This window comes from Leucoraja erinacea, chromosome 10, assembly GCF_028641065.1.
Source record: "Leucoraja erinacea ecotype New England chromosome 10, Leri_hhj_1, whole genome shotgun sequence".
Classification (NCBI taxonomy): domain Eukaryota; kingdom Metazoa; phylum Chordata; class Chondrichthyes; order Rajiformes; family Rajidae; genus Leucoraja; species Leucoraja erinaceus.
This window is the reverse complement of record NC_073386.1, coordinates 46,130,962-46,158,399: the sequence shown is the minus strand read 5'-3', so window position 1 is coordinate 46,158,399 and position 27,438 is coordinate 46,130,962. Positions and strand designations below refer to the sequence as shown.

General features: G+C 39.9%; 1 protein-coding gene across 1 annotated transcript in view; it reads right to left on the bottom strand.

Annotated features, from left to right (window-relative positions):
- Positions 1 to 27,438, bottom strand: part of kifap3a (kinesin-associated protein 3a) — a 123,506-nt gene that overhangs the window by 24,443 nt on the left and 71,625 nt on the right. Inside the window, exons 13-19 of the mRNA XM_055642118.1 lie at positions 24,580 to 24,688; positions 22,933 to 23,045; positions 18,118 to 18,283; positions 14,898 to 15,023; positions 9,820 to 9,918; positions 8,621 to 8,706; positions 576 to 765 (exon numbers count right to left, since the gene is read on the bottom strand). Coding sequence (XP_055498093.1) covers positions 576 to 765; positions 8,621 to 8,706; positions 9,820 to 9,918; positions 14,898 to 15,023; positions 18,118 to 18,283; positions 22,933 to 23,045; positions 24,580 to 24,688 — 889 coding nt within the window. The remainder of the gene's footprint in view (positions 1 to 575; positions 766 to 8,620; positions 8,707 to 9,819; positions 9,919 to 14,897; positions 15,024 to 18,117; positions 18,284 to 22,932; positions 23,046 to 24,579; positions 24,689 to 27,438) is intronic.

Below are 27,438 nucleotides of genomic sequence, written 5' to 3'. Positions count from 1 at the left end.
AGTTTTCTGGTTTCCGGAACACCGGATAAAAGGTTGTGCACCTGTACATGCAAACTTATCAACTATCATAATTACTTACAATTAATAACAATGGGAGAAGGAAACAATTAGGCAAAAAATATGACAGCCATGCATTATTCAGAGAGTTGGAGTTTGGTGATGTTATTATGTTTTTAATGGGGCTTTCTATCTTCCTATCTTTTGTTTTCCCATTCTTACAAATTACTTTTTCAGAGTGTCCTGGACTATTACTTCGGGATCCTATGTGACAGGCCATCACAAAGCAAACAAGCGCCTTGTACTTGCCCAGCATTGCAGAGGTAAACCATCGCTGTTAAAAAAAATTAGAAAATAGAAATAAAAAAGTACGGTGTTGTGGACCCGACAAGCAGACCAATATTTAAAAAATGCATTTGTACGTGCATATGTACATGGCAAAAATAGCTTCTTCATTTGATTCTTCATGAATAGTTTGAACAGGGACATTCAGATTTTCTCAGTGGTGTAAACTAAAGCCTTAACTTCCAACCGGTAACATTTACTTACATTTTCCTGGACTCATATTGTTTTCTCACCTGCATTGTAGAAAAGATCAGGTCTTTCAAGAATATCTCCTTCATGAATAAATGTCTCTAACCCATCATCACCATAGACATAGGGCTCAGTTTCATCCATCTGACGGTTCTCAACCATTTCAAGCCACTGTGAGTTGTGCCAGCGAAACTTCTCACTTTGAATTTTTTTGGCCCACTCTTCATCATATTCCTGTCAAAATTTTAAAACATGTTATTCTGTCCGAGTGATGAGGTGTGAATACTCAATTCTAGGAAACATATCCTGGTAAGCTTTGGTTGGGTGAGGGGCACTGGTGTAGGATGAGGAGGGTGGGATTTCCTCCAACAGTCTGTCTAAGTAAGCATAAACACCACTTAACCCATGAACCCTTCTGGTATACAAGGAGCTCATATATCCCCTGGTATTCAAATAATATTCTCCTATTCGGCAGACTGATGGTTTGTGCTTGCTTTCCTCAATACATAAATAAATATTCCTTTTGCCTTTATTTCTATAAACTGTTAGGGTCTGAAGGTCGGCCGTAAGCAGGATTCATTCATCACTTTGCTCCTCTCTGAAATCCTAAAGGAAAATCCTAAAAGATTGTTAAAGGTTTGGACACGCTAGAGGCAGGAAACATGTTCCCGATGTTGGGGGAGTCCAGTTTAAGAATAAGGAGTAAGCCATTTAGAACGGTGACGAGGAAACACTTTTTCTCACAGAGGGTGGTGTGTGTGGAATTCTCTGCCTCAGAGAGTGATGGAGGCAGGTTCTCTGGATGCTTTCATAGGGCTCTTAAAAATAGCGGAGTCAGGGGATAATGGGGAGAAGGCAGGAACGGGGTACTAATTGGGGATGATCAGCCATGATCACATTGTTGGCTCGAAGGGCCGAATGGCCTACTCCTGCACCTATTGTCTATTGAAAATGATCCTTCTCACAACTTTTTTTCTACACCTCTATCAGTCAGACTCTTCTACAGATATATATTCTTTACACAAAAAATTGAATTTTCCAACAGCCGACAAAATAATTTAAAGACACTCGAAAAAGAAATTGTTAAACATGTTTTCCTCTCATGATTTTGGACATCCCTCATACTCCTGCGCTCAAGGAATATAATCTTAGCCTACTCAACTTCTCCCTGTAGCTCAGGCCCCAGAGTTCTGGCAACGTCCTCAAATCTTCTCTGCACCCTTTCCAGCTTGATAACACCTTGTTACAGGATAGATGTCGTCAAACTGGAAAAGATGCAGAGAAGATTTACAAAGATTCAAGGGCCTGAGCTATAGAGAGAGGTTGAGCAGGCTAGGACTCGATCCCTTTGCAGTGCAGGATGGGTGATCTTATAGAAGTGTAGAAAATCATGAGAGGAATAAATCGGGTAGAGGCACAGAGTCTCTTGCCCAGAGTAGGGGATTCACAAACCAGAGGACAAAGGTGGGGGAAGGATTTAATTGGAACCCGAGGGGTAACTTTTTCACACCGGTGTGTATGGAGGAAGTAGTTGAGGCAATAATATTGCAAAGTTTAAGAAACATTTGGACAGGTACATGAATAGGACAGGTTTAGATAGATATAGGCCAAACGAAGATAGGTGGGACTAGTGTAGAGGGGACATGTTGGTCAGTGTGGGCAGATTGGGCCGAAGGGCCTGTTTCCACACTGTATGACTTTATGACTCCATATTCTATGTAGAAAGTAGAAACACAGAGAAATAGGTGCAGGAGTTCCAGCACCGCCATTCAATATGATCATCTAAAATCAGTACCCCGTTCCTGCTTTTCCCCCCATATCCCTTGATTCCTTTAGCCCTGAGAGTTAAATCTAACGCTCTCTTGAAAACATCCAGTGAATTGGCCACTGCCTTCTGTGGCAGAGAATTCCATAGATCTTTTTGTTGGAAAACAGTAATTTTCTAGGTTTTCAACTTCCATCAAGGAATTAATAATGCAAAACTTACCAGTTTCTAATTAATTCATTCATTAGAACCTGGTAAATTTCGAATTATTGAAATAATAATAGAATATACTGGAGATACTCAGACCAGGTAGCACCTGTATAGAGAAATATGATGATGACCTTTCATCACAATGTAGCATGGCCTTTTTTTTATTTAGCAGATTAGGTTTGGGAGGCCAAATTTGGGCTTTTGTGCCAATAAAGGTATTTACCTTTCATTGCTATACAGGTCAACATGGCACCATTCCTATTATGTAGACAGCAAAGCACTTTCAGCAGTAGTGAATTGCAATGAATTATTTGGATATAAAAATATTGTTGCCCATTTAAAATCTACGCAAAGCAAAATTATGACCATATATTTGTGGAGCACATTAATGCAGCAGGTAATATCCTCAAATGCTGCAAGTGAATGAATTTCCCAAATCAAACAGGCAGAAGTAACCCTGATTACCAAAGCTGTAGGATCTGCTATTTCCCAAGTTTTTAAATTCTCTCAACTTTTCTTTGGAACAATTCTTGCACCTTATATTTAGTTTCTACCAGTCACTTCCATGGAGAAATGCCAATATGTAAACCAAATGAATTGCTAAAATTATTTCAGAGATCCTGGAAATGAAAACATGGAAAGGGAAGCACCGAGAACAAATGGAGTTAGTGGATCTGTGAACAGGCATTCATTACATAAAGACAATGTGTTGGAATGCCTTCAAACTTATTTAAAGCCTACATCTTATTCTGAAAGACAGTGATAAACACAAAGTTTGTGTTGTCTATTTAAAGTTGCATTTGGCCATGTGGGACACACAATATATAAATCAACAATTCTGAAAGTTGTTGGGGGTTATAAATACCCATGGTAAATCTGATTTTCATCAAAAGAAATCAAGACTCAAAAATTGAATGTTACTGATTTCAAAGGGTAGAGGTTGACTATAGATTATCGGTAACAATTATCCATAATTGGAGAAAGGAAGCACCATGGGCTCTTGCAACATTAATAATCACAAATCTTGCAAGAAAATAGAATAAAAATAGTACATTATACGCTTGGTACTTTTAGATAGAAGGAATGGCAGATGCTGGTTTATACCGAAGACACATACACAGTGCTGGAGTAACTCAGCTGATCAGGCGGCATCTCTGGAGAAAAAGGATGGGTGGCATTCCGGATCGGAACTTTTCTTCAGACAGAAAGTTGAGGTGGGGGGGGAGGGTGGGGACTGGAGACATGAAAAGGGTCGATCAAATCAAGGCTGGCCCACCTCCTGTCCCCCCGTACTTTCAATCTGAAAGGTTCTGACCCAAATAGTTACCCATCTGTTTATTCCAGAGATGCTGCCTGACCCGCTGAGTTACTCTAGCACATTGTATCTATCTTCGGAAGACTTTAATAATGGGCAGGCATTTGCTGAAAGGGGGGGGGGAGGCAAAGATAAATTAATTTAGCAAAACAAAGTTTATTTACAACATAAAAAAATAATTATCTGACAGCAAGCATGATATCACATGTAAAGTTGAAGTAACATTTTAACACATGCTGGTAGCACATCCTTCCACATGGAAGGTAGACAAAAGTGCTGGAGAACCTCAGCGGGTGAGGCAGCATCTATGGAGCGAAGGAATAGGTGACGTTTCGGGTCGAGACCCTTCTTCAGTCTGAGTTTCTCCAGCACTTTTGGTCTACGTTCAATTTTTCCAGCATCTGCAGTTCTTTCTTAAAGATTCTTCCACATAATCAGCCAATAGACACTAAAGGGCCTGTCCCACTTGGGCGTCATTTGCGCGTCACGCAGGTGGCATGCGAGGATTTTGAGAATCCCAAAATCCTGGGGCGCCGAGCGTGACTGCCTACGCCACGTCTCACCACGCACGCGTAATGCATACGTCGTGACGCATAAATGATGTCGCGTAAATAACATGCAAATAACGCCCAAGTGGGACAGGCCCTTAAGGAATCTGTTTGCAGTTACACAAAAAACACTCATATGTACATTTAAAGTAAACTATAAATGAAACAAGGCATGCACTAAAACTTTACATCTGTTATAATTGTAAACTTTTTTTTGCTTTATTTCCTCTCTTCAACACTTCAATGTTGATGTCACTCATTTGAAACATAGCTATCTGATTAAGAAACTTGTAAGACAAACAAATGCTCACTTCTACTTCTCTTCCATATTAACTGATGAAAAACAGGTCCTCTTTCATTTACATCTGGAGTTTGATACGCTTGAGGTAAAAGAAATTACATTCGCACAGCAATAAAAACATATCCTTAACCCCAATTCATTTTCAGCGACTGATAAAATTATACATAATCATAATTCAAACATCTAACCTCATTAATGTTTGGCAGCACATATGTATCAAAAGAGCAAATGTTACGTGTAAAATATGCACAGCCACAAAGATTGCTGGATAAACAATAAGCAGCAGTGAAAGATGCCAGTGAATAAGCTGAGTCAGGAATATGTTGAGCCCGTGGAATCAACTATTAAATGAGATCCTTTCTATATAATAACTACATGTAATTGAATACTGCAAATACAAGTACAATATATAATTAATACAGAAAGACGAAGACATTTGTTCCTAGTATTTTCCATTTTTGTATTAATCACTGACATGATTTTCTTAGTTTGTACAAATAGCAGCTTAATTGTCAAAATGGACATTTTAATGTAGATATTTTTCAGTGAAGGTAAAATGAGCACCCATATGCATCTTGGAACAGCTCCACAGACAACAGCAGGAGTCATGACTCCAAGAGGCCTGAGAGCAATGGATTCCTGGGAAACAATGTTGTTGGCTGGGAATGAACATATTCAAGCCAGAAGTGTGGTTTCTTTGTAGTCAAGCAGCTATAGATTGTTTCTCAGGCCAGACGAAACTTGTGCTCTTCCCCCATTTCAAAAAACGCACGTTGCAAATACCCAAGATTCCTTTGTTGAGAAAGCATCAATTTCATATTGCCTAATCTACAGAATAAATAAATTGGTTTCCCCCCAAATATCTGAAAAATCTTCCAGGTGCTTCTGCATACGAGTATATTGAAAAATATTTTTCCTCCAAGTCTTTCCAATCTTTTCCAGCTGTTATATCACAGAATTGTAATGGCACCGAAGGTGGCCATTCGACCATGAAATCTGTATAGAGCAATCCCATCTATCCCATTCTCCATATCCTTTGAAGTCCTTTCAAAAGTTTAATTGACTATTTCTATCGCCATTCCAGGCAGAATTTCAAGTTATAACTTTTGTGAGGGTAAAGAAGTTCCATCAGATCTCTCCTATAAATTCTGTCCAAAATTTTACATTTCGTCTGTGAACTGTCTATTAGGAGTAACTTCCGACTATTTACCGTATTGAATCCAATCATCATCTTGTTCACAGCTATCAAACATCTGCTCATCAGTTTTTACTTCACGGAAAACAACCCAAACTTCTTCATTCTAACTTTGTAGGTGAAATCCTGAAGTGCAGTGACTGTTGTGTACTGCTTTAACATAACTTCCCTGCAATTGCACTCCACATCTTTGTTCATAAATCCGAAAATTTAATATGCTTTACTAACCACTCTTTCAACACGCCCTGCCACTTTCAAAGATTTATGTAAATACACTCAGGCCCCACTGTTCCTGCTCACCATTTAGGATTGTGTCATTTAGTGTTTCACCGTTGATTGTTCTTTTTGCCAAAACGCGTCACTTCACACCTTTCTGTATTAAATTTCATTGGCCACATGACTGCTTCTCTGTCAGCTTATGTCCAATTGCAGTCTATTACAATTTTCATTCCAAGCTTCACTTTCATCTATAAATTAAGAAATTTTACCAGGCCCCATTCATGTCTAAATCATTAATATATCCAAAAAAAGAGGCCTAAGCACAGATTCATGAAAAATACCATTGTCCATAATTCTTCAGTTAGAAAATCTATTTATCAGTTCACACTGCTTTATGGCTTTAAGCCAAACCTCTATTCACACTATAATTGACCCTTTAATTCCATAGGGCTTAATTCTGCTCATGTCTTTTGTGTGGGAAATTACTCAAACATAAAGACATTACAGTGTAATGAAAAATGAAAGAGCAGGACACGCACTGCCTGCAAAAATAAGGGAAAGAGCCACAAACCTATCAATGTTCTTGTTTCGCTAACATTGTCCAACTATTTATCATCTGTAGAAAATGTCACAGGGCTGATAAGACTAAATGTGGTTGTTTAAGTAAAAAGTAGTTGCTTTACATCGTAAAATTTTCCTAAATTCTTTTTTTAGTTAAATTTTTAAGCAATTAAAGCATCTGTGTTATACGATATTTCACTATTGATTTTCAATATTTCACTTGAATCCTGCTTCTGGATAGTTGGTGATAGGTATCATGAAACGAATGTACAAGGAATAAACATGATCACTGGTAATTTAACTTGATCACCAAACTCAGTGGACTTGGCATCTCCACCTCCCTCTGCAACTGGACACTGGACTTCCTCACTAACAGACCACAGTCTGTTAGGGTCAATAACCTCACCTCCTCCACTATAACACTGAACACCGGAGTGCCACAGGGCTGTGTGCTCAGCCCTCTCCTCTACTCCCTCTTCACCCACGACTGCATCCCAAAGTACGGATCCAACGCCATTATTAAGTTTGCTGACGATACCACGGTAGTAGGACTGATCAGCAACAACGATGAGTCAGCCTACAGGGAGGAGATCCAGCACCTGACAGCCTGGTGTGCCAACAATAACCTCGTCCTCAACTCCAAAAAGACGAAGGAGATTATTGTTGACTTCAGGCAGACCAGAGGAGGCAGTCATACCCCCATCCATATAAACGGGACTGAGGTGGAGTGCGTCTCCAGCTATAAATTCCTCGGAGTACATATCTCGGAGGATTTGTCCTGGTCCCTCAACACCTCCAAGCTGATCAAAAAGGCACAGCAGCGCCTTTACTTCCTGAGGAGGCTCAAGAAAGCCCACCTGTCCCCCCGGATCCTGACCAACTTTTACCGCTGTACCATAGAGAGTATCCTGACCACCTGCTTCACGGTATGGTACAGCAGCTGCACTGCTGCGGACAGGAAGGCACTACAACGGGTGGTGAAAACCGCGCAGCACATCATCGGTGCCCCGCTCCCTGCCATGGATGCCCTCCACCGAAAACGGTGTCTGAGACGGGCTGGGAAGATCATCAAAGACCCCTCACACCCCAACCATGGACTGTTTGCCCTCCTCCCATCAGGGAGGTAGTACAGGAGCCTCAGGTCACGTACTAGTAGGATGAGGAACAGCTTCTACAACAACACTATCACATTGCTGAACTCGGAGTCCCGCCGATAGATTTCTCTGGTCCCTCCGTCCCCATTGTTTAATTATTCTGTATTTCTTGATTATTCTGTATCTTCTCTCTTTCTATTTTTTTTTTCTTTATGTACAACTACTACGGACTGACACAAAACTGCATTTTGTTGTACTCATACTTGTATTTGTGCGATGACATTAAAGTTGAATTGAATTGAATTGAATTATCTAAACTGGTAAACTATGGTTTTCTTAGAGTTCCATCAAAGTGAACATAACTCAAACTTTCCAAAACTAAACTGGCTGTTGACATTCATTTGAAGTGAGACCAAATATGAATTTTCAGCTGGTTTGGAGAAACACTGCCAGCTTAAGTACACATTCCAAAAACAAAACATAAGAAATATTATAATTATTCACATTTATGTCATTATTTAAGTAAACAAAACTTGGCAATTTAGGCAGGAAAACAAACCTTGAGGATTGACTATAAATTGAATGAATCAACTTAAATAAAATAAAATTAGGATAGTCTGTTTCCTTGTTCTAAATTAGAGGGAGAAAGGTGATGTCAGTAGTTAATTTGTGCAGGAACGAAGCACAATCATTTTGGTCTTCCCAGTGTTGGCTTGAAATAATGTTTTATTCAGCTGTTTTGATATGTCCTTTACATTATAGTGTAGTCTTCCTCTATTTGATATATTTCAATCCCTAGCTAAATTGCTTTGCATGTCACCTGATCCAAAGATAAAAGCCAAGTTATACGAAAGCTATACAAGGCATCATTTGTTTCTTACCGCAATGATGTCCAACGTATTGTCACAGACTTTCCGTATCTCTGCATTTTTATCATGCATTAGATCAATCAAGTATGCTGGAGCCTCTTGCAACAGATTAAGGAAAAGTAACACATGGTCACGCTTTTCTTTAAAAAAAACGAATAAGATCTGTGTACTAATTGTAAACCTTAACTTGCCATTGTGAAAATCATGGGACCGCCTTTATGAACCGTTGAAGTCCAAATGAAAAGGGAATTCTAAGATAGAAACCAAAAGCTGGAGTAACTCAGTGGGTCAGGCAGAATCTCTGCAGAAATGGAATAGATGACATTTCGGGTCAAAACTCTTCTTCAGACTGAGAGTCAGGGGTAAGGTCAATGAGAGATATAGACAGTACATGGAGCAGATGAATGAAAGATGTGCAAAAGGCAACCATGATCAAAGAAAGGTGGCCCGCAACAGTCCATTGTTGGTTGCGGGGTAGGTTATAACGAGTTATACACACAGTGAAATAACAAGACAGTGAAACTAGTGCGACGACGCGGGTAGTACGGTCATAGGCAGATTCATGGGTAATTTTTGGCCCCATTTCCGTAACCGGCGTCCGTCTCCACACCAAAGATCCCATAGGATACTAGTGCGGAGCCAGAAGCTGGTTACAGAAACATCCTCGTAATAATAACAATTTGGTAAAAATCTTCTCCTCATTTTCAGAATTTTAATTTATTAACACAAACTGTTCCCCCGCAACGTTGATTACATTGCGAGTCATGTCGGGTTACGGAAATTGATTTAAAAAAGGCCCACGTTCTGTTCCGTTGCATACTACACGTCACCCCCATTGCATTTAGTAGGGGTGGTCTATCTTGCGCTGCTATAGGATCTTTGGTTAGCAGACTCTTTAATGGACCTCTCATATGCTAAAGATGTACTCAACATTACAAACTACCTCATCATGGCACTCACACCTTTTATTTGCAGTTTCTCTGAAGCCGTAACACTATTTTCTGTACTCATTCTTGCGATACCCGTTTTGCAATACCTGCTGTACTCATGTGATCTGCCCGATAGGACACAAAACAATTTTTTCGTACTGTATCTTGGTACACATGACAATAATAAACCAATACTAATGCCATTACCTTTCCTTCTGGATAAGGGAGACACAAGCACCAAACAGAACAGGTTAAAAAAAATCTGTTATTGAGAAAGGATACGGGTTTCCTTTATAATTACGTCTCTGGTAGCTTGGTGGAAAACCATCTGGTAGAAGACATATACAATTTGGCAAACAAATTCATCATCTTCTTGCTTGGCTATTGGAAAGAATAGAAATACACAGAGAAAGGAGTTTACATCTCATCTACACCTCCACCATGTTCCAAATGCAAAGTATTTCAAGCCATTATCACTTTTATTAAAAGCTTATTCCTCATATATCTCACCCCACCATTGGTGTTCCAGTAATAGGCCATTCAGATCAATTCTGTTCTGCCATTCGAAGTGATAATGGTTGATCATCTGTCATATGACAACCCTCAATATTCCTTCAGGTCGAAATTTATCAATGATATTCTTAAATATACAATTGCCATCGACCAACAGTGAAGTGTAATTTATAGGAATAAATGAATTTATCTTCACATCTACTGGGATAGAAATTCAGAGCATGTGAAAGAAATTTATATGCTCATGGTGTGAGTGTGCAAACTCCACACAGTCAGCACCGGCATCAGGATGAAACCAGGATCTCTGGAGCTGTGGCACTATGGCTGCATCACCCTGCCAACCATTAAGAATGTCTACTGGGAGTCGAAATAGCCTGCTTACAATGATTCCACTTTATCCCCCTTGTTTGTTACATTCTCAAAGAAATATAGTGCATTTGGCAAACACATTTTTTTCTTTCATAACCACATCAACTCCACTATGACCTTAGTAAAAATATATTCCAGCAATTTTCCAATGACCGATGCCAGTTTAAATGGCTTATTTAAGTTGTCTGCTTTCTCTAAGCACCTTTCTTGAGTAGTTATGTTATAATTGTGGTACAGGCGCACAACCTTTTATCCGACGATCCAAATAACGAAAACCTCCGAATAGCGACATTTTTTCGGTCCTTGAAGAAAGGTCCTTGAAGACATTCACCGAGGGCGGCCCGCAGAGGTGACAGCAGAACTTCCGGTCGGTCCTCGAAGAAAGGGGAACTAAATCCCCATTCATAAAAGAGAAGGTGAGGGTATATTGCGCGGGAGGGTTAATAATTTACAATCTGCTGCTGCCTGCCCGCTGAGTTAAAATGTTCCCACGGTAGACTCACGATACATAGTGTATCGTGAGTCTTGCGTGGGAACTTTTTAACTCAGCGGGCAGGCAGCAGCAAATTGTCGCTCCCTTCTGTTTCACCCCACCTACACCCCTCTGCTTCCCGGCCATATGTGTGACCCCTTCCCTCCCCTCTCCAGCTCCCCGCTCATTGCACCGGCGCGGGGGCTTTGCACTGTCTTCACGTTGGAGCCAGTGCCAGTCACCGGAGACGTCAGGACCAACGGGACACCGGCCCCCAGGCCCACTGCAAGCACGGAGATCCCAGAGACCCACAGCCAGCAGCAGCCCAGCCCCGTTCCAATTCCAGAGGAACACGCTCCCCGTAGGGACCGAAGGTGATGGTGTGCAAGGTGCGTCTTGGTCTTGAGGTTGCGGATGAGGGGGCGCAGCTCGGGCTGTGACGTGTCCGGTCACCCCCCTGTACAGGAGCTGAGACTGGGAACTGTGGGGTTGTTTGCAGTTGCAGAGGGAGGGGGCAAGGGCGGTAAAGTTCCCAGTCTCAGCTCCATTCCAGGGAGGTGACCGGAGACGTCAGGACCAACGGGACACCGACTGCAAGCACGGAGATCCCAGAGACTCACAGCCAGCAGCAACTCTAGCCCAGCCCCGCTCCAACTCCAGAGGAACCCGGGTTGCGGATGAGGGGGCGCAGCTCGGGCTGTGGGCGAACTGCCACTTGTCGCTGTAGCGGCGCATCGGGGAGCGGGTTCTTGTTGGTCCTGACGTCTCTGGCCACCCCCCTGGACAGGAGCTGAGAGACGTCAGGACCACCAGAAGCCGCTCCCCGATGGGCCGCTACGGCGACGTGGCAGTTCGCCCACAGCTCGGGCTGTGCCCCCCCCTCATCGGGACACCGACCCCCAGGCTCACTGCAAGCACGGAGATCCCAGAGACTCACAGCCAGCAACAACTCTAGCCCAGCCCCGCTCCAACTCCAGAGGAACCCGGGTTGCGGATGAGGGGGCGCAGCTCGGGCTGTGGGCGAACTGCCACTTGTCGCCGTAGCGGCCCATCGGGGAGCGGATTCCTCTGGAGTTGGAGGGACAGGGAGACACAGCGGCTTTTGAGAATGGTGGGCAATCACTTCCAAAGTTCTGCCCACACAGTCAGTACACCTCTCCTACACTTGTCTCCCGCACTAAGATCATCTCGCAGCGAATGATCCCAGCCTAACCCTCCCTATTCTCTCCTATTCTGCAAGAAAAAACTACATTGAACTCAAACTCGTGATCGAGTAACTGCCGGGATCGAGGCGCAAACTCGCGACCTTGCGGATATGAGCCGAGCACTCTACCACTGAGCCAGCCGTTAAAATCTACGCTAAAAATCTTCCATTCCGAAAGCCGAAAAATTCTGAATTACGAAAAGTGTCTGGTCCCAAGGCTTTCGGATAAAAAGGTTGTGCACCTGTATTGCAATTCCCGAGAACCTCTCCAGAATCTAGAAAAATGTGGTATATTACTTCAACCACCACATTCACTATCTCTGCAGAAAGCTTGTATAAGATAAGATGCAGGACAACAATTCCAAGCATTTTGTCAATCTTTAGCCCCAGCTACTTGCCTAGTACCCCCCCCCCCCCCCCCCCCCCCCATGACAAGATTATTTTCTTTCTTCTCTTCTACATCTTAATTATCTATCATTCAGATTTTTTTGATGTTTACTATCATGAAAACTAATCCAAATAAATTGTTTGGAAATCTCATCTTTTTCTTCATATGTCATTATATGTCATTATTGATTCGTCAATATTCCTTATTTTCCTATAATCTCTTACTGCCTGTTTTTGTATTATTTTGTAGGTTACACTCAAAATCTATCTTCCTCCGCTTTGTTGTTTGTTACCCTTTGACGGTTTCTCAAACTGCCCCATTTCTATGGCCTACCATTGATCTTCACATCATGCATCCCTTCTTTCCATACTCACCTTCCTTATTGAGATGCAGACATGTATCCATCTCATGGAGCCTTTTTTTGATGAGATTTCGGAAATTCATTTTCAATTGTCTGCCTTTGCTAATCTCCCATTATACTCCGTAATCTATTTTCCCAATTCATTTGTAATTGCTTGTAATTGCCTACGTGTATGGTCAGGATACAAATTGCAGACTCAAATTTCTCTCCCTCAACCCAATCTTAAAATTCCAACCTGCTGTGATCATAAGAGGATAGACACAAAAAGCTGGGGTAACTCAGCAGGACAGACAGCATCTCTGGAGAAAAGGAATGGGTGACGTTTCGGGTTGAGACCCTTCAGACTGGTTAGGGATAAGGGAAACAAGAGATATAGACAGTGATGTGGAGAGATAAAGAACAATGAATGAAAGATATGCAAAAAAGTAATAACGATAAAGGAAAAAGGACATTGTAAGCTGTTTGTTGGATGAAAATGAGAAGCTAGTGCGACTTGGGTGAGGGAGGGATAAAGAGAGAGGGAATGCCGGGGCTACCTGAAGTGAGATAAATTCATACCACTGGGCTGTAAGCTGCCCAAACTAAATATGAGATGCTGTTCCTCCAATTTGCATTTAGCCTCACTGTGACAACGGAGGAGACCGAGGACAGAAAGGTCTGTGTGGGTAGACAAAAATGCTGGAGAAACTCAGTGGGTGAGGCAGCATCTATGGAGCGAAGGAAATAGGCAACGATTCGTTGAATCTACCTTCGATTTTCCACCATCTGCAGTTCCTTCTTCAACAAGGTCTGTGTGGGAATGGGAAGGAGAATTAAATTGTCCAGCAACCGGGAGATCAGGTTGATTCACGCGGGCTGAGCAACGGTCGCCCAGTCTGCGTTTGGTCTCGCCTATGTATAAGAGTCCACATCTTGAGCAACAGATACTGTAGATGAGGTTGAAGGAGGTGCAAGTGAACCTCTGCCTAACCTGAAAGGACTGTCAGGGTCCCTGGACAGAGTCGAGGGAGGAGGTATAGCGACAGATGTTGCACCTTCTGCGGTTGCAGGGCAAGGTATCTGAGAAGGGGGTGGTTTGGGTGGGAAGGGATGAGTTAACCATTGAGTTGCGGAGGGAACAGTCTCTGCGGAAGGCGGAAAGGGGTGGAGAAGGGAACATGTGGCTAGTGATGGGATCCCGTTGGAGATGGCGGAAATTTCAGAGGATTCTGTATTGTATGTGACGGCTGATGGGGGAGGGGGAAGGTAAAGACAAGGGGGACTCTGTCTCTGTTGTGACTAGGGGGAGCGGGAGCAAGTGCAGAGCTGCAGAGTACCAAGGCACACAAGCAAGGGCCTCATCTATGATGGGAGAAGGGAACCCCCGTTCCCTAAAGAATGAAGACATCTCAAATGTTCTAGTATGGAACACCTCATCTTTGGCGCAGATGCGCCGTACCTGTAGACGGAGGAATTGGGAGTTGGGGATAGAGTCTTTGCAGGAAGCAGGGTGGGAAGATGTGTAGTCGAGATAGTTGTGGGAGTCAGTGGGTTTGTAATAGACGTCAGTCAATAGTCTAGTTCTCGTGGTGGAGACCGAGATCAAGATCATAGAGAATTACTTACTATGAGCGCATGAATTAATTCTGACATTACAAATAGCCTGCTCCCAGGTGGCTTGTCAGTGTGCTGCTCCAAGAAATGTCACAAGTACCCTGGACCTCGTGCTCAAGGTTTCCCTTGCTAATATGAATTGTCCAATCGTTATGATCCCTGTGAACAGTATCAGCATGATGGTATAGAGATCATCTTTATTCTTAAACGGCAAGTCCATTGAGTTTGGAGATTCAAATTCTGTTTTGGCTCACAGTCAAGATTAACTGGCATTGCAACACTAGTTGGAATTATAACACTTACTATGTTCCAAGGTAGGTTATTAAGAACCTTTGGTGCATCTGTTTCTGTTTGATGCTCCTTGCATTCCCAAATTAGGAAAAAATCTATTATACATCATTGTTATCATGCTGCTAAGGGCAAAACACAATAGAAAACACAATGTTCTGTCAAGCCTTACCATTTAGAAGCTCAATGAGTGCTGGAATAATTCCAGATTTAGCTAGCATTGCTGCACAGGAATCATCCATGGACACAGTGCCAATCATAATCACCACTTCCAGAACCAGGTCATCTTCTGTCGAACCTTGAGAGTCAGAGACACAAATGTGCTTTCATTAATAACTATGGCCAAAAGCTTGGTTTATTTATTGTAGTTTTAACCTAGAGCCTATAACTTAACTGATACAGCATTTACAACTTATAGAATACCCAAAAGGTCATTTGCCTGAATATTGAGGAAACCACAGCAAAACTGAAAATGTTCAATTGTGTGAGAAGGAGAACATTCAACCATTTATTTCAACCAGTTCAGAAGTGGAATAGGATTGTCATAGGATTCAAGTATTCAGCTCATTGTAACAGCAATGAGTCAATACAGTACCTATGAAGGAAAGATAGGTTAATGAAATTGAGATGCAGATGCATGATCTAAATAAATGATGGCAAAGATCTGAGGGAATGAATGGGGCCCACACTGTTATAATCTTCCTGCACATGGTTGTATTGTTCCACAATATTTGGCTGCACTACATATTTAGAAATCCTCTGCAAAATTAGAATGTAATGCATATCTATAAAAAACCGTCATGGTGGAACATTCAATTAACTTTGTTTTCTTTGTATTGGCATCATAATCATACATCCCTATCTATTTTCCATCATATGAGAACTTATCATGCTAATATCTTTAATTGCACTACTCTCCAAAAGAGGACACCAGAAGTTTAGACTGGTGATTATTGATCTCAAACATTTTTTTGTACGACTAAATTAGACCAAATTAATATTTTAAGGAATGAAATCATTTGAATGTTAAACCACAGCATTATAAAGTTTAAGAACATAGTGTACAGAATGACACTATAATACAGTTTCTCTGAACATGAATTGCACCCTACAATAGGTTTTGCATGAAGACTGCTGCAAATTACACAATAACAGTGCTGTATTCATCAACACCAAAAAGAAATGGGTCTAAAAATGTTTTTGTACTAAATTGACAATGCTAATCTAAAGAAAAACTCCATACAATGCTTTCCGTAATGTTTGGGCCAAACAACCATCATTTATTTATTTGCCTCTGTACTTCACAATTTGAGATTTGTAATAGAAAAAGTCACATTTGGTTAAAGTGCACACTGTCAGATTTTAATAAAGACCATTTTTATACATTTTGGTTTCACCATGCAGAATTTCCAGCAGTGTTTATACATAGTCCCCCCATTTCAGGGCACCATAATGTTTGTGACACAGCAATGTCATGTAAATGAAAGTAGTCATGTTAAGTATTTTGTTGCATATCCTTTGCATGCAATGACTGCTTGAAGACTTTGATTCATGGACATCACCAATCGCTGGGTGTCTTCTCTGGTGATGCACTGCCAGGCGGTATTGCAGCCCTCTTTAGCTTATGCTTGTTTTGGGGGCTAGTCCACTTCTGTTTTCTCTTCAGCATATAAAAGGCATGCTCAATTGGGTTCAGATTGGGTGATTGCCTTGGCCATTCAGGAATTGACCATCTTTTAGCTTTGAAAAACTCCTTTGTTGCTTTAGCACTATGTTTGGGATCATTGTCTTGCTGTAGAATGAGCCGGCCAATGATTTTTGAGGCATTTGTTTGAACTTGAGCAGATAGGATGTGTCTATACACTTCAGAATTCATTATGCTGCTACCATCAGCAGTTGCATCATCAGTGAAGATAAATGAGCCAGTACCTTCAGCAACCATACATGCCCAGGCCACAACACCCCCACCACCGTGTTTCACAGATGAGGTGGTATGTTTTGGATCTTGGGCAGTTCCTTCTCTCCTCTTTGCTTTGCTCTTGCCATCACTCTGATACAAGGTAATCTTCATCTCATCTTTTTCCAGAATTGTGGTTGCTATTTAAAGAATTTCTTGGCAAACTAACCCGGCCATCATATTTTTGCAGCTAACCAGAGGTTTGCATCTGGCCTCTGTATTTCTGTTCATGATGTCTTCTGCAGACAGTGGTCATTGACAAATCCACACATGACTCCTGAAGAGTGTTTCTGATCTGTCGGACAGGTGTTTGGGGGGGGTTTCTTTATTATAGAGAGAATTCTTCTGTCATCGGCTGTGGAGGTCTTCCTTGGCCTGACAGTCCCTTTGCGATTAGTAAGCTCACCAGTGCTTACTTCTTTCTTCTTAATGATGTTCTAAACAGTTGATTTTTGTAAACCTAAGGTCTGGCTGATGTCTCTAATAGTTTTATTCTTGTTTCTCAGTCTCATAATGGCATCTTTGAGTTTCATTAGCACAACTTTGGTCCTCATGTTGATGAACAGCAATAAACGTGTTGAGAGGTGATTGAAAGACGGGAGGAAAGATTAGGTGCTGAGAGCTCTCTTATACCTGTATTAAGGAGGTAATCAAACACACCTGAGCAATTACAAACATCTGTGAAGCCATGTGTCTCAAACATTATGGTGCTCTGAAATGGGGGGGGGGAGACTATGTATAAACACTGCTGTAAATTTTACAAAATGTATAAAAATGCCCTTTAATAAAATCTGACAATGTGCACTTTAACCACATGTGATTTTTTCTATTACAAATCTCAAATTGTGTAGTACAGTGGCAAATAAATAAATGATGCGTCTTTGTCCCAAACATTATGGAGGGTACTGTATTTCTAAACAGGACATAAAAGTAAAGGACCGTTTATGATTGGATCCACTTTATCCACTGGAACAACTTGATCTTCATGATTCTTATCTAGGTCATGGAGGCATCTTACTCAAACACAATATGGATCTAGCTTCCTACATCTTCTCCCTCCAACTGTATTGTACTCTCACTCTGGCTACAAACTCTTTGACTCCAGACTGTCAAAGCCGCTACAGCCAGACATTAAAACAGCTTTTTTCCACCAGTAGCTCAACTCAACAGCCAAAAGTCTATAGTCTCTGGTATTTTATTTTATTCTTCACATGTTTAAATGATGTTTTATGTTTAATTGTCTACTGTACATCATGTTGTTATCCATGCGAGCAAAGTACCAAGGCAACTTCCTTGTATGTATACATACTTGGCTACTAAAATTTATTCAATTCAATTCAATATCAGAAATGTGTTTTGCAATTTATCACCATGACTAAACGTTACAATCATATTTTTGATTACACTTTATATCATATCCACCCATCCAACAAACCTGGTTTCAGTTTGTCCTTGAGGAATGGAACCAAGTTATATTCTTTCAGCACAAGCTCCCAGTCCAGATTTGGAACTGTCAGATTAGCCAATGTTCCAAGGCACTCAATAACAAATTCTTCACCTTCATTGATATTGATCTGAGCTGCCAGGTCCCCAACATAATCCTAAAAGAAAAAAAAGATATTGGAATTAAGTTTTATTTTCACCCAAAGGGCCAGGTCCTTTTAATTTAAATACAATTAAACAGGGAATCCTGCCGATTACCCAAGCACATAGTTAAAACTCGCTGAGAATTACATTTATGAACATGCAAAGCCCTATACAGGAGCATGTGTGTTTTTACATGTGTAGTAGTGATATAAATCCATGCTCAACATTCAAAAAATAACTTTACAATCACAGTTATGAACCAATTATTTCATGTTGTTAAACCTGTGCCTTCAATAAAATAAAATCAATAAAATTGATTTTAACACGACTACGAGTAAAAAGTAAAATATAGCATTACACCGACTGAATCAAACACTTAAAGCATTGCTTTCACAGAACATGGCTGGTAGTTACGTTTATCTGAGTCACAAAGGTTTTATCTCCTTTTCACTTTTAGCCATTGACAACTTACTCCACCCATGTCGGAGTTAAACCCCCCTCTCCTGCATCTGCCTATAACTTGCCATGCTTAGTCCAGCCCACATCTCTCTTTTTCAGCTTTCTCCCACTTACTCCTATCAGTCTATTGAAGGATCCCGGTCTGAAATATCATCTGTCCATTCCTTCCACATTTGCTGCCTGACCTGCTGAGATTCTACAGTAGATCGGAGAAGAAAGGCAAGGGTCCATTGTTGGGATATCATGTTGAGTACAGCAATGGCATGCCGTTATTTTTATTATTTCCTCAACTGCCCATTTTAATATTATGTGCACCAGAAATTTTCCAGATAGAATGTAATTGTAGTTTAATAACTCATGCGCTAGCAGGAATCACTATGATATCCAATTTTTCCAAAAAATTCTCCACTATAACTTACAATTTAAAAATACTTATAGTTATAATACCAGCATTTATTCATATTGTGGATAATAAATTTAGATTGATTCAAACTAAGGATTACAATTAAATATTCCTTCGAATATTTATTTTTGAGTCATTTTTGTAATATACATCTTTTATGTCTTATAAGTCATATATTTTATTTCCCATTTACTAAAAGCCATATTGGATTCTACTACATGCAATTTGTACAATAAACTGTTAGTGAGTGCATCAGTGATAATTTCTTAGAACAATATATTATGGATTTAAGGCGATTTTAGATTTGGTCATATAATTTGGTATTAAAAAGAGATCCCAAAGTTAAGGTTTTTCCAGATAATAGAATATCAGTTAGAGTTTGAGGGTGAACATGATGAAAGAATGGGCCGACTGGGCTTGTATTCACTGGAATTTAGAAGGATGAGAGGACGTCTTATAGAAACATATAAAATTCTTAAAGGATTGGACAGGCTAGATGCAGGCAAAATGTTCCCGATGTTGGGGCCCTCCAGAACCAGGGGGCACAGTTTAAGAATAAGGGGTAAGCTGTTTGGGACTGAGATGAGGAAAAACTTGTAAAATCCTCAGCCACAGAAGGCAGTGGAGGCCAATTTATTAGATGTTTTCAAGAGAGAGAATTAGATTTAGCCCTTAGGGCTAATGGAATCAAGGAATATGGGGGAAAAGAAGGAACAGGGTACTGATTTTAGATGGTCAGTCATAATCATATTGAATGGCAGTGTTGGCTCAAAGGGCAGAATGGCCTACTCCTGCATCTATTTTCCTATGTTTCTATGAATAGCACAGGTTCAAATCCAGTGTCTTAACTTAAACAAGGGTACCGGTAATTACAAGGTATGAAGAAAGTTGAACAAAAAAAAGGCTACATCAAGGTCTGTAGATCACCAGTGGTAGATGATCAAAACTATCAGCTCTCTGTGTCATGGATGTTGATTACTGCTGCACTGATAAAACACAATGTTGAAATTATCTTGTTTAATGCCAAAGTTAACTTCCTATTTCAAGTTTGATGGACACCCAATATGTAGATCCTCAACATTATAAAGTGACTGAGGGCGAGATATTATCTGTGGATGCTAACAGCAGAGTGACATGCATTAACTAGCAATCAAAATGTATCTCAAACTGCATAATTTAGTTTCTGATCTGCACAATAATAATGGATGACATTCTTAGAACACCATTATTTTTCTTGCAAGATCTGGACCAATGAAAGCAAACACACCAATCTGGAAAAAAATCCTTGCATCCCTCGATGCAAAGCACACACACACACTAGCTGATTGTGACTTCAATCAGTCCATTTTGCAAAATCGAATGATGGAAATTTGTCTTTAATCACAAGCACCCCAAACACATGCTGACATATCAACCACCTGACACATTCCTTCCTCACACATCTGGCTTCACCGATTCTATGGAACAGAACATCAGATAGGGAGTGCAGTCAATATTTTAGCTTCAGTTTAGTAATTAAATACATTTTTTTTTTTTTGCTACATCCATTGTTAATTTAAATTCATTAACATATAAAAGTACACCAATATTATTTATCTACAAGCAGGGCTCTTGCTATTATTATTGATATCCCCAAAATATAAACAATGAAACAAATCAGATAACTATGACTTCTATGAATAAATTCATCCATAGATAAACATGTAATAGTAATGACATTTATCTGGTTTGAACCATATGTTTTACAGCACAGAGACAAGCCATTTGGCCCAACTTGTCCATGCGACCAAGGTGCCCCATCAAAGCTAATGCTCATATTTGGCCCATATCTCACTCAGCATTTCCTATCCAAATCCCTTTTAAATGTTGTTATTGTACCTGCTTCAACTACCTCCTCTGGTAGCTCATTCCATATACCCACCAACATCTGAGTGAAAATGTTGCCCCTCAGATTCCTATTAAATCTTTCCCCTCTCACCATAAACCTATGTCTACCAGAGAAAAGATGTACATTTTATAGTCATACAGCACAGAAATAGACCCTTCAGCCCAACTTGTCCATGCTCCATCTAAGCTAGTCCCATTTGCCCATTTTTGGCCCATAGTCCTTTAAGCCTTTCCTATTCATGTTCCTGTAATTGAATTTTAAATGCTGTTATAATACCTGCCTCAACTACCTCCTCTGGCAGCTCGTTCCACATACCCACCACCCACAGCAACAACATTGTCCCTCAGGTTCCTATTAAATCTTGATCCTCTCACTTTAAACTTATGCCCTCTGGTTATTGATTCCTCTGCCCTGGGTAAAAGACTATTCATGCACCCTATCAACTCCCCTCACTATTTTATACATTTCTCTAAGATCAACCCATAGCTTGCTGCTCTCCAAGGAATAAAGTCCTAGGTTGTCCAATATCTCCATAAAGCTCAGGCCCTCGAGTTCAGGCAACATCCTCGTAAACGTAACGAAGAGAAATGATAACTTGCTGAATAGGGTGTGAAGATACATATACATCAGGGGCTAATAAGCATGATTTGGGAAATTATTTATTAGAATAGTCTGATACTTTTTCAAGATGCAGTCTATATATGGAATGCCATTTTACCATGTCAACCTGCCATTTTTACAAGGAATTGGATGTAGTTTTATTGCTAAAATTATCTAAATAATACGCAGCATATGGATCTATGGGCTAATCAATGTGATTTAAAGAATATTAAACTAAGGCTGTGAGCAAGTACAAGGATCTGGCTAATAGGTTAAAATTCTTTATTCTTCGCCATTGATCACATCATCAGGATTATAGATGAATGTGCTGAAAAGTCTTTTCACTGTATGAGATTCCTAACATTTTTAACATCAAAAAACCCAATCAATTCCCAACTTATGAAAGACATACAAAGTAGTAATTAATTTAATTCACCACCCTAATCTAAAACAACTAAAAACAAAGTATTTTAAAGCCAAATTAGACATTGATTGGTCTCATTTTTCCTAATTTTTTAATGTATTTCCTTTTAATAATCAATTGATCATTCTGACTTTTAAAACCCCAAAAATTTGAGGACATTTGTAAAATGGTCCATGTGTGCAATATTTATATTATATCCCAACCCATAGGTATGCAAATATAATGAATTAAAGGAACATTCTTTAAGTACATAAAAATAATGATGGTTCAGCTTAATTGTAAAGCATCTTCAAAATGTGCAGTCGAGCATTAACTGCTGTTGCATTAATGATGAATCCAGTCGTACAGTAAGGTGAACAGAATGGTAGAGCAGAGGTCAAATCTGCTGGATTCAATGGTACGTCCAATGTTGGAGCAATAGGTTGGACGCACTGGTTTCAACAGTGAATATAATGTGAGAGCGGGACGTTAGGTCTGATGTAAATAACAATATTTATATCAACAGTTGCACAGCAGCTTAGGTCAACTGGAATCTGACCTCCCAATTGTCCATCCAAACATCAATACTTGAACAAGAGTTGCAAATTCTTGAGATGAGACAAGTCTGTCAGTCAGTCAGCTAGCTTAATTTGACCCAAAGGTAGCTGGTAGTCAACAATGGGAAGATGAATGACCAAATAATGGGTGCAAAGCAACAGTATGGATAAGCGGGAGCAGAATTAAAAAAATATCAACAGGGAGGAGGCAAGTCAATTTAATAGATGACCCTTAATTATTGGCTAACAGCATAAACATGCACACAACCAGCCCCCCCAAACCCAACCCCCTCCACCCACTCAGATGCATTACTGCCAATTACACACAGGTGCATGACTCTTATGATACCTACTATGAATAAATCTTTGCTTTGGCCTTCATGTTGTGAAATGTTCCTGATCATTTTCATCAGCAGCGAATCCTTGAATTTGAAGGCTCGTTTCATTAACAGTTTAAGGCCATTTCCTAAAATGGGTAATGTTTAAAGTCAGCCATTCAAAGTCAAATTTATCTGTATGACACCATGATTAAACATAATCAGATGACAGCTCAACAGACTTAACCACACTCCTTGCCAATTATGTAGAGGAATATCTGATTTTCACCTTAACTGTATCCCTTTCTACTTTCACACCATCCTTATCAATAATCCATTGGCTTCAAAAATATTCAAAGCTATTGCTACTATAATGGAATTGAGTTCCAATCCCGACAAACCAGATACAAGGAATTGGACGAGATCCGTTTTATATGGGAAACCTCTTATTTTTATACAGCGATTACGGGTCATAGACTCTCCTACAAGTAATATCTGTCTCACATCAACCCTTGCATGATCCCAGAGGATCTTCTATGTTCAGATCAAATTCCCAATGTTCCAATCCAGTCACCTAAACTCATACAGATACAATGAAACATTGTCCAAACAGTCCCCATAAGACAACCCATCCATTCTGGGCACTAATCCTAATCAACCTACCCTAGACTGCTTACAATGCATTAGCTACCTGTTTTAAACAAGGAGACCAAACACAGTACTTCAGATGTGTTCTCAGCAAGGCCCTACATAATTGAAGACTATGTAGCTGGAATGCAAGGCACCTCTCTCATTTCCTTAAAATAAATACCTGTATAGTAAAGTTAAACATGAGAAGAAATCCAGGTCATTCATTACATAAAATATACCATGCAGCCAAAATTAGTACTGAGGCCATGAATTTATTACAGTGTGCCGACTCTGATAAGCAGGTTACATCAGTAACTGCAAATGTCCCTGCTTTAAATCATCGTGGCAGCACTCATCATTTACGAGCAAGGTGACGTCATTCGTAGGTTTACTGTTTTTAAAAAAGTACTTCTCAACTTATTAAAATTGTTATTGAAAATTTAGTAGATTGCAATCCCCATACATATTTGGCAGACATAAATTGTTAGCAAAACTGTTACATATAGCTGGATAAGTTGAAAACTTATTAATCTGTAGCTTTGTCAGCTAAACTAACCAGAAGAGATATCCTCAGGTTTACCACAAAATTAAAATTGCAAACATTTCTCAGAAATCAAAAGGCATAGATATTCCATAATGCATTGCACACTACTGAAATGGTAAAATGCTGGAAAATAGATTACAAAAAAATGTTTCCATTATATTGAGATATTCATGATGTACTGGAGTTACAAAGGAAAGTTAGACTGCTAAATTCCACACAGGCTGAGAACAAAAAGTGGATATGAATGATAACAACCTCACTGAGCAGTAAGCCTAGCTGTTATTGCTGCAATGTACATTGAAAAACATTAAAAACTGCAAATAAGAAAATTGTGATTACAAAATTGAAATATAATTATAGCCTTAGTCCATTTATATCAATAATTATATAATTTACAAAATAAACAAGTACAAAGGGACAGACAATGAAGTTATTTTTCTCTCTCTGCTAAGTAGATAAGAGCTCAGATTTTGCTTTTGCATAAGTAACAAGTTTGGGAAAAATCTTACCGTCGCAGATTAGTTGTGCATTTCTCTTGTTAGATGCAAGGTTAATACAAAAGGAGATTAATTCCATATCAATATGCTCTTCTGCACATTCAAACAACATCTTCATTAACTGTTAAAAAAAAGCACATAAAATCATTTACTGACATTGATAAAAAAAATGAAAGCACTCCTTCTCCACAGTACATCCATAACTTTGTTTTCAATGCTTCGAAGGCCAAGAAATACATACAGTAATGTGAAGAAATTTGGTGACACTGATAGGCTGAAGTGTGTTTTTTTCAATGAAAGTATTGTGGGGAAAACAGATGAACTTAGAGCCTGGATTGATGCTTCAGACTATGTTGTGGCCATTGTGGAAATGTGGTTGTGTGAGGAACATGACAGGCAGGTCAATGTTCGGGGGTTTCAATGTTTCGGATGTGATCAAGAGGGAGGCAGAAGAGGTGGGGAGTTGCACTACTGACCAGGAAGACTGTCTGTGGTGCTCAGAGAGAACACACTGGAGGGTTCGTCCGCTGCGGCAGAATAGGTAGCTCGGGAAAAATAATAAAGGTGTAAGGACGCTAATGGGATTGTACCACAGCACCCACCAATAGTAAGCGGGAGATATATAATTGTATATATGTGGACAGATAACCGATAGATGCCAAAACAACTGGGTTGTCTTCATGGGTCATTTTAACGTTTCCAATATTGACGGGAATGTGCTCAGTGCCAAAGTCTTAGACGGGGCAGAATTGTTGAGGTGGATCCAAAAAGGTTTCTTGAAACAGTATATGGAGCTCAGGAGGATATACTTGTAGTAATTATTATTGGGAAACTCCACATCTGACATTGTTTAAAGGCAAGTTGATCGATGTTCAGAACTGGCATGTTCCAGTAAAGGGGGGGGGGGGGGAGATAAGGATGGCAAAGTAATGGAAGCTTGGATGACCAAAGAGGTTGTAAATTTGGTCAAAAAGAAAAAGGAAGCACTTGCCAGGTTTAAGAGTCAGATAATGCCTTTTAGGAATATGAAGAAAGGAGAGAACTTAAGTGAGTGATTAGAAGGGCCAAATGGGGCCATGAAAGGGGACATAGAGTCACACAGTGATACAGTGTGGAAACAGGCCCTACGGCACAACTTGCCCACACCAGCCAACATGTCCCAGCTACACTAGTCCCACCTGTCTGCGCTTGGTCCATATCCCTCCAAACCTGTCCTATCCAGTGGAGTCCATCCATGGAGTACTGTGTGCAGTTCTGGTCGCCCCATTGCAGGTGGATGTGGAGGCTTTGGAAAGGTTGCTGAGGATGTTTACCAGAATGATGCCTGGATTAAGGGGTATTAGCAACAAGGAGAGGTTGGTCAGACGGATTGTTTTCTCTGAAATCGATGGATGCAGGGAGATCTGATAAAAGTAGATAAAATAATGAGAGGCATAGATAGGGTAGAGATTCACAATCTTTCTCCCAGGATGGAAGAAATCAAACAGGAGGGCACAGCTTAAAGATGAGACAGGAGATGTGCATGGCAAATTTTGTTTTACTCAAAGGGTGTTGAATGCCTGAAATGTGCTGTCAAGGGTGGTGATTGAACCAAATATGTTAGTGGCATTTAAAAGATTTTTGGATAGGTATATGGATATATAGGGATACGGGTTATGTGCAGGTAGATAAGTGATGGTCTTGGCATCATGTTCGGCACAGACCTTGTGGGTTGAAGAACCTGTTCTTTGGCCGTACTGTTCTATGTTGTATAAGTAAAAAGATGAGAAATAAAGTAGCTATATGGATCAACAATACTTGATGGTAATTTTAGGGTTAGGTTTATTATTGTCACTTGGACCAAGATACAATGAAAGGTTTTGTTTTCAATACTATCTCGTCAAATTAGATACTATTATACATAAACACAATCAATCCAAATTTAAATTCAAAAGGTATTGAGAATACAAAGATACAGAATGTAGAATTGAGTTCTCAGCATTAAGGGGCAGCAATTCCAGAAACCTAACCCCATTTTAACATAACCCAAACCAATGGGAACTCATCTAGATTGAGGTGGGTCACAGTTTTTAGCCTACTCAATGGTAAATTACATCTATTTTAATGGAAAATAAAAGTGGGGAGAAAGAAAATTTGGTAACCAAACAAATGGGTTGATAAAACATCCTCTTTGGAACTTCAAGTAATTGAAGAATACAAAAAAGGTAATACAATTGCATCCTTTCAAAAATATTTTTCAAACTTTCTGGCATTGGGTACATTAATTTTTCCGAAGGCTGTAAGGAAGTAGGTCGTATGGAAGAAGTTGCATTTTAGGAGATATGTAATGTAGACAATGATACATAGATAAATTGAAGATAATTAGAAATTCTGGCCAGCTCACCTGCCTCAAACAATTCCTTCAAACCCAAGACATTTTGTGGAATTAGAGGATCTCAATCCTGCAATGTCATGTAACTTAACTTAGCACTTCTGTAAACAACTAATATTGATCTCCAATGACCAATGAACCTGGTTGCAAAATATATATGTCGAATAGTAAAGTGAGGCAGGTCTGTTAAGCCAATTGTCAAGGAATATACTCATACACAGAAAAAGTGAGCCTGTTACTGGAGCACTGGCAGTGCCTTAAGGAGAAAAGAGAATATAATGAAAATAAAATCAAGAAGAAAGTGTAACGATCATTTTACATCATAAGATAAAAATAAATTTTAAAGATGGTGTCAATTCACTTTAAATATTTCCAAACATATAAATTATGTAATAAAAATGAATTCATAGCTATTTTGGCACAGAATTTCTCGTTGCCTGATCCCGTGTTTTGTATTCATTCTGAAATCGTACTTATGCATTGATTTACCGTGATTTATA